The 8,353-nt window shown below is 35.2% G+C and overlaps 1 protein-coding gene across 14 annotated transcripts in view; it reads right to left on the reverse strand.

Moving 5' to 3' along the window:
* LOC106461099 (acetyl-CoA acetyltransferase, mitochondrial-like) overlaps positions 1 to 8,353 on the reverse strand; it is a 152,632-nt gene that overhangs the window by 103,528 nt on the left and 40,751 nt on the right. For all 14 annotated transcript variants that reach the window (XM_022387981.1, XM_022387971.1, XM_022387976.1 and 11 more), the window contains 2 exons: positions 1,533 to 1,628; positions 1,210 to 1,310 (listed from right to left, as the gene is read on the reverse strand). In XM_022387981.1, the coding sequence (XP_022243689.1) occupies positions 1,210 to 1,310; positions 1,533 to 1,628 (197 nt within the window). The remainder of the gene's footprint in view (positions 1 to 1,209; positions 1,311 to 1,532; positions 1,629 to 8,353) is intronic.

The following is an 8,353-nucleotide window of genomic DNA, read 5'->3' on the forward strand; positions in this document are numbered from 1 at the left end:
TATAACGAAACTTAGCATTAAAATGTTAGATTGGTCACAGAATTGCTGTCTCATACTTCTGCATTTGTTCTTCGATGCTACAAACCTAGTTGAGATCCTAACTTAACTAATTTTATCAAGATCATCAATGATCGGTAAGATTTTATGAGCACTTACATGCCACGTACTTCTTTTTCTTGTTTATCAAAACAATGATTTAAACAAAATGTATAATTATTAAATAAACAAGATGTTGAGGAAAAAAAATTCTAATATTTCAAAAAGTAATTCTTTTAACCACCAGATTACTGCAATTCCTTAACCATTCACTAGACTAACTGGTAACTTGTTTGAGAATTTTTCTTTTTTCATTTATGGATTCTTTTATCTTAATTTACACATTCTGGTGATGAAAATCAAAGTTCTGATGTAAATAAATCTTATTATGTGCAAAACTTATGACACAGAGGCACTGGTAACAATGCTCAATGTTCTGCAAAAACTTTCAATTCAACAATCCAGCATGTCTGCCAAAAAACAACAATCCCTGTTATAAAATTGCTTCTAAAACGTTAGGCCTCATTAGTTTCTTTATATTTTCCATGAGTTTTCCAAAATCTTTCTGGAAAATATTTTCCCCTGACTTTCTAGGCCAGGATATTTCACTAAACAAATTCCACGACTTTCTAGATTTTCCGAGACCTGTACAAATCCTTTAGATAATCCAGGATTTGTGGTATTTCACTATTCTGTCCTTGTTCTGCTTAGATGTGTTTATAAAGCTTTCTCTTCACTCCAGAAACCAGTCTGAGTTGGAATGAATTAATCAGCCAGCCATAAAGTAAAGAAACAAACAGTATTAGTTGATATTACTCTATTTACTTGTGTACTTATACTTCCTTTGCTGTCTGTATTAATTATAATACTATGTATAATATTTCCAGAACCTGCATTTCGCAGACACTTGTAACTACCTGATGATTTCAGTGTACTTGAAGGCCACATAGATTTATGAAGGCTAAACTAATTAAATAAGTTAGTCTAACAGAAATTTATTGTACTGTAAGTTTTCATATCTTCTTTCAGAATTTTAACGTACACTTTTTATAACTGAAGTAACCCATGTTTAAAGTCTTGCTTATATATGAATATTTGATTTCTGAAGATCTGACAGAGTTAAAAAAAGAATGACAAAGAATAAAACTGTATGAAAAAGTACATTCTCCTTACCTGTTGACCTAACATGAGATTCTGAGCTGCTAATGCAACAGCCTTCATACCTGAAGAGCACAGTTTGTTAATTGTTGAACAAGGTGTTGTTACTGAGAGGCCTGGTAACAAAATAGAAAGATTTCAATATAAAGTTTAATATTTTTTGCCTTTATTTGAAAGCATAATAAAATGTAAATTCAAAGCTTTAAGTCTGCTTAGGCATTATAATACTGTAAAGTATATTATTTTCCATATATATATATGTATATATATATATATCTTTTTTTTTGGCCTTGTTTATAAAATAGTAGTTTTAACCTCGAGAAGCAGAGCTTACTCACCTGCTCCTAGTGCAGCCTGTTTAGCTGGATTTTGTCCTAGACCAGCTTGATAAACACAACCCATGTATACCTCTTGTACAACTTCTTTAGGAATACCTGAAATGGTTATATTCTTCTACAAAAATCATTCAAATATTTTGCCTCAAACAAAAATGAAAAAGAACATATAGCTTGGCAATCATATATATATTGGAAATCTTTGAATTTCACACAAGTATTGCAGGGCTAAAAGTAAGTGCTAGACACTGGTTGTTGTTCAACAGAAACATGACTGATGAAGGTTTTTACACTGCATCTATACAAAAAATTATTTTACAAATCTGTTTAACAAAGTAATGCAACAAACAAATCCATGAAATACATCCAAGTTCACATTATCTCACAAAACCCATATCTATGAATTGTAGTTTTCAGCAATATCAGTTCTTACTAGCTTAATACAACATTTGATACAGTTACAAGCAGAACTAAGAATGCTAATCTCAGGCCTCAGTTTATAAATCAGCATGTAATTTACTAGTAATGCTTTTTTTTTCCTTGCAGACCAGTCATATCATCTGGCAACCCTGTCTTTCTACATGAAATTTAATGTCAAAATTAAAATGTTTTCCTGTGAGGGTTGGAATGTTCTATGAATTTCATGGTTATAATATGTTAGTTATCATTTGCCCTTACATGGATGATAGTTTACTTAGTAGTAAAATTTACATTACTCTTACAATTCCCCTGTAATAAATTCATTCCTGAAGTTATCATATATAGGTATGGTGTATCAACATTAGCTTCATCTAGAAATACTTAAAAATTGTACTTAAAATTTTGAAGAATCAACTTCGTCTGCATTTCTTAAATAAATATAAAAGCTTAAAGGTTTTTATTCCTGTTTCATCCTACAATCCACCATTCTAGGTACTCAGAAAGTTCTTTCTAATTTTGAAATAAAATAAAAGAATACAGCATTTAAATCATTAAACAAATACTAAAGTGAGTCCTGTATATTATTTGAACAAGAAATAAATTCTATTGACCTTGTAAATTCAAAACATTTTATTGAAGTTCTTAACAACAAAGTTTGGTAAAAATTAAAAACAAACATTTAGAAAAGCTGAATAATTTGAGGTAACAGGTAAATTTTTTTTTAGAAAATCCTGATAAAGTTATTTAACTACTCTAAATATGTATTAAATGATATTGAAAAAAAGGTGCTAGTTCACAGTTTACAGTTTAGTATTCCTAATTAAATTTTGAAATTAATTTTCTCAATTAGAAAGTTTCTACAAATATTGTCACATCAATGTATTTGGAGTCAATCATTCAGAAATATTAGAACTGAAATTAGTAGTGTAACCCTTAATGCATTTAATAATTGTAATAACAACTACAAGTATTTTTCAGATTTAAGTTCAAAAGAATTTGAAGCTTTAACAGGTCATAGTATTGTTATCTTAAATAAAATGAATATTTAAGAAAACCTAGTGAAATTTCAAATGATTCTACTAAAGTTAAAATTATCCTTACCTGAAAATGTATTTCTGATACTCAGTTCATCACACAGTTAAGCTATCTTCCCCACACATCTGCCTTAGAGATTTGCATGCCCCGAGCCTTCAGTGAGCTCCCACCTAATCTCACAAGATTTCTTGTGAATGGCCCTACTACATAATGAAACCATTATGAAACAAAATACATCCATTATTAGGAGGATGCCACATCTACTGGCACACTAACTCTCTCTATGAATTTGCATTTGTGAATTTTCATTCTTTTACAAATACTAGGAACACTAAGGTGCACCAGAAATGGGAAGAATGGGTGGGAATGTGTGTGAGAGGTGAGTATCTATCAGAAATACAGTTTCAGGTAAGGAAAACATTAACTTTCAGGATAATATCACACTTCAGCACATGGGTAGGCTATAATCCTAAACTGAAGTGGTGGAGGGGGCCAGTGCATAGATTTACCCAGATGAGCTCCCTTCAGAAAGCACCCAATGGAAGTCCATGGAGTGTGACACCCAACAGCAGGGGCTCGGTAGGAGCACATCCATGGGAGACCACGTATCATCTTTTCCAGAGTATACTCTTTGCCCAGGAATAAGGTAGGAACAGGCAAACAAGCCCCACGTGTTATAGGGATGGGCAGCATAGGAACATGGCCATCCAAGTACTTGCACAAAAGAGGTTGGTGAGCCAATATTTGTTGCATGGTTGGGGTGCATTCAGACCATACCTTGTGCTCACTTCAACTCTACCTTCAGACTTGATTGGACTGACACTAGCTGTAGGAGGGCACAGTAGAAATAGCATAGAAAATAGTATAGTGTGTACACACTTCAATTCAATTGAACAAGTGATATCCACAGGAGTTGATCACTTCAACTCTTCTGAACAGACACAACACAAAGGAGGAGAGCATGGGATAGTGATGCCTGCTCACCTCAACTCAACTGACTCGAGCCACATTAGGAGGGCACAAGTACCATGTGGTATAATTATATGAGTTGTAACCTGAACCACACTGACAGTGTCACTATTGCACGTACTGGCACTCCTTGTTCTAGCCCAAGTGATTAGGTCCCAGTCAGTGAGGATTCTCCATGATTTGCCTCCCCATCAGCTAGGAACTGGTAAGCAGCAAAAGTCTCTCATCTTCCACTCAAAGAGAAAAGGAGGAAGGAATTTACAGTGGAGGGGCCCAGAGAAAATGCCTGGATCACTATCAGTCCTTCAGCCAGTAATGTCTTTTACTGGAGACAGTGCAATGGGTGACCATGTAACTTTATTTTGAAAAGGCAGCAAGTGGGCAGAACACACCATAGTGCTGGCTTTTTCTATGATAGACCATGGAATAGGTACAGTTTGGATCAGACAGCTGTCAGATATATAAATATACAAAGAGAATACCTCAAGTGGTCTTGTGGAATACTCCATCTCATAGTAGGTATATATATGGAACCAGAGTGGATGGTAAGAGTGCTTTCTGTTATCCTGCTCAATGCAGATTTTGAAAAATAAATATATCCCAAGAGGCATAATCAGCCACCTGATGGGACCCTTTAAGCAACGACACTGAAAAAAAAAGAAAATGTGGAAGGCACTCACCTGTCTAGAGACAGTGGGTAGACTGTAAAATGGCAAACATGAGCACGCAGTAACCCACGAGAGATAAGACAGCCAGATGTTAAAGATAGTAGGTGACAAAGCTGTGAGTAGTAGTCCACATGCCTGCCTGAAGGAGCTTTTCCAGTGGCCACTTTTCTTTCTTTTCTTCTCGATTCATTTCTCTTTCTACTTTTTCAGGTTGGGTCCAGCAACTTCTACATTTAGTCTACTCTTCATGGGGGTTGATGTTCACAAACTGTTCCACATTTCATCCCATGAGAGTTGTCATCTCACTCATTCCCTCACTGCTCATTTTCAGAGCATGAACAGGCACAATAATCTGTCTGGGTCCAATTTATCTCAGAGAGACAGAAGGAAATTAGGGAAAAAGAGCAGTTATCTTCCTTAGCAGCTGAAAACTTTTGGAGGAAGGACTGGTAAGAATAAAAAGAATATAAGAGCAAGCAATGGAAGAGGGTATGAGAGGAATCGACAGCATAAGTACCAGGATGAGAACAACCACAGATGAGACGTAAGTAGGTCTTGAGAGAAAGGTGGTATAAAGTGCAAGTTATCAACAGCTCGAAAGGTTTGTGGGTAAGAGCAAACAGAACTGTGGTCCCAGTCAGGCATGATAATGGGTCTGTTGAGAAGGAAGAAATGGAACAAGGTGGGGAAAACTGGGGAGGAAAACACTGCAGTATCAAGAAAGGAGATATGTTGTGGACAAGGCCATACAATAACCAGCAACAGCGGAGACAGCTATTTTACAGTCGAACAGCCAGAAAAAGAAAGAGGAAAAATGATAAATAGCTGGATGGTCAGGAGGAAGGTAATGACAGATGAAACAATGGTGGAAAACCCTCCACTTATGGTGGTAGATGGACAAAGTGGAAGGGCAACAGGAATGAGAAAGGAAAAAAGCTACATGATTGGAGAGTCCAGTTCTACAGACAAATCCTAAATGTGAAGGTTGAGGGATGAAATTTCTTGATGAAACCATGACTTGTGAGATTGAAGCAAGATAGTGGGTATAGTTGGAAGGGAAAGAGAGAATAAAGTTCATGTAAGAAATGTTGAGCTAGACAAGGAGTGTCACCAAGAGGACACAACAAGGTGTGTTTTGAATCAAGGCCAGGACCTCAGGTAAAAGACAGACAGGTGGTTATGTATAAAGGAAAAGATGAGATCAGTCCTGGCTGAAAACATCAACGGCCAGGGGTGAGGAATTGGAAACAGGAGATCAGAAGAGAGGAAGCTTGGAATTGAGAGGGGTGGCAAAAGCAATGATGAGCGGACTCCTCAAGAGAGAGCACACCCAAACCTGAGGATAGATAGAGACCATACCATGGGCAGAACATGATCCACAACCAGGTTGATAGTGCTCATTATATGGCAGGTAATGAGATAAACCTCTTGAGAGTTGGCCCAATATAGAAGATCCAGGGTTTGATAGCAAAGGGTCTTGAATTGGATACCCTTTGACAGTTGATATAAAAAACAACTGTGGAGTTGTCAGAATGGATCATAACAATAAATAGGAACATTCCTGATGAAATGTCAGAAGTTTGAGTGCATTGACATGTAGAGAGGACTCTTCCTGGGTCCATGTACCCAAAGTGAGATTGTCTTTCAGTGATGCTTCACAACCAGAGAAGGAAGCATTGGTGAAGAGGTGCAGGTCTGACTTGGGTGGAGGTAATGGAACAACAAAGGTGATATCAAATCAGTCAAGCCACCAAGACAAATCCTTGAGTAGAGAAGGAGGTCTCGAGAGTGGTTCCACTGGTTGTGTAAGGAACAATGGAGGAGTCACATTTAATCCTTTTGTTATGAATGACATTTTAAAATCATGTACTGCATATGGGACTGGGTTACATTCAAAAAATAATTAAACCACTTTACTATCAATGTGTTTTAATGAAATTATCATTATTAAGTATATTATAATTCATGGTTTTAGTTAACCCAAACTTCTTGATCCTGTACGCACAAGAATTTGTAAGAATGCATGATATTTGACCCCTAGATACTGAATACACACCACAAAATGCCCCATATGCAAGGCAAGCACAAGTATTTTGCTTTGAACTTTGTATCATAATAAACTAAACAGCATAAAGTTTGCACACAGCTGTCCACCATGAACTTTTAACAGATTTCATCAATGACAACAAATTGCATGAAAATAAAGCCACATGAAAGTACCACAGATTTAACCTTTTCACCTCAGGTAGGTCAAAGTGCACGTCACAACCTTTCACAGAGTTACATTCAAAATTTAATTAAACACCATTATTATCTAATGTATATGAATAAATTCAGCATTATAAAGTAGATAATAAATCAAAGTATAGTATTATTCAAGTTCTAAATTTATTTTAAAATAATTTTCAATCTCCCCTAGTATGAGAACTCTGACGTTTGTTATCTATGTCTTCCCTCTTCTCTAATGTTTTGATCACCCCTCTAAGAAGTATGAAAGTTAACATAAATTACTCCTTGTAATGTTGTCTGAGAAGGCAGAGCATAATTTATATAGCCTTTAACCTTATTTAGTTAGAGAAATAAAATAGAAAATCAAACCGCTCTCGCCAAGCCCACCTGTCACATCCTCTCTTTCATAACTTGCCAATAGTTCTCTCTGACATTTAAGACTATATTATTTATTAAGTTATTTTTGTGCATAGAATTGTCTATTTTTCTTCCAGTTCAAGCTTAGTTGAATTTTTAAAGGCTTTTGTCACACAGTTAGAAAGCCAGAAAAAGTTGTTATAATTATGTTACATACTTTCTTTTTTTGTCTTTATTCTTTGGTGCATAATTTAATTAAATAAAAATCATTTAATGCAGTATTACCATTACTACTAGCATTAGTTTAAAAAAGTAAGATTAACTTTCTTCAACAGTCAACAGTCAAAAAAAAAGAAAAAAAAGATCGAGGTAAGTACTGTTACGTCTCTGCTCATTTGATAATTTCCGGTAGAAATTCTTTCCGAGAAACTTCAGCGATACAAGTCCTTTCTTAAATAAAACTAGTTTATTCTTTCTCAATTCAACTTTGCAATACACTTAATTTTCACAGTCACTTTAACTTAAACTCACACTATAATTCAAAAAGATTCACGCCCTTTACTCATGGTCACTACTGCGCTTGACTCAACTGTTCGTCTCTATCTCTGCCTGTCTGCAATTCCAATCCCGATTCATTGTCTGGCACATTTATATACAAGAATAGAGGGCGTTTAGCAAATACTGGATTACTCGTGATGTTCCCCGATCTTTCTAGAACTCATTACTTGTTACCAGCGTCACGTGACTTCCGCTGTCGTAACAGTACTTTATTTCTTGTTTTTTCATATGTATTCTTTATTATTATAAAGTAACTAAAATGTAAAATTTGAAAACTTTTTAGGTTAGATAAAGTAAAATAAATAATATTATTATTAGTAGTGATTTTTTTTTTTTATGAGGTACAGTCGCAAGTAATCCATGCATTATGTAATTTGATACCATAATGTGAGCTGCACATTCCCCACATGATTTTCAATTTATATGGCAATAATATTAGTTAGACATGGTTCAAAGGGCAATAAAACAATGAAATTTAAGTATAAATAGATATATACTGCTACACGCTACCGTATTTTTCAGTGTATAAGACACTTTTTTACCCCAAAATTTGATGTCAAAATCTGCTTGCGTCCTATACACCGAAGG

The sequence above is a fragment of the Limulus polyphemus genome, unplaced genomic scaffold, assembly GCF_000517525.1.
Source record: "Limulus polyphemus unplaced genomic scaffold, Limulus_polyphemus-2.1.2 Scaffold897, whole genome shotgun sequence".
Taxonomy (NCBI): Eukaryota; Metazoa; Arthropoda; class Merostomata; order Xiphosura; family Limulidae; genus Limulus; species Limulus polyphemus.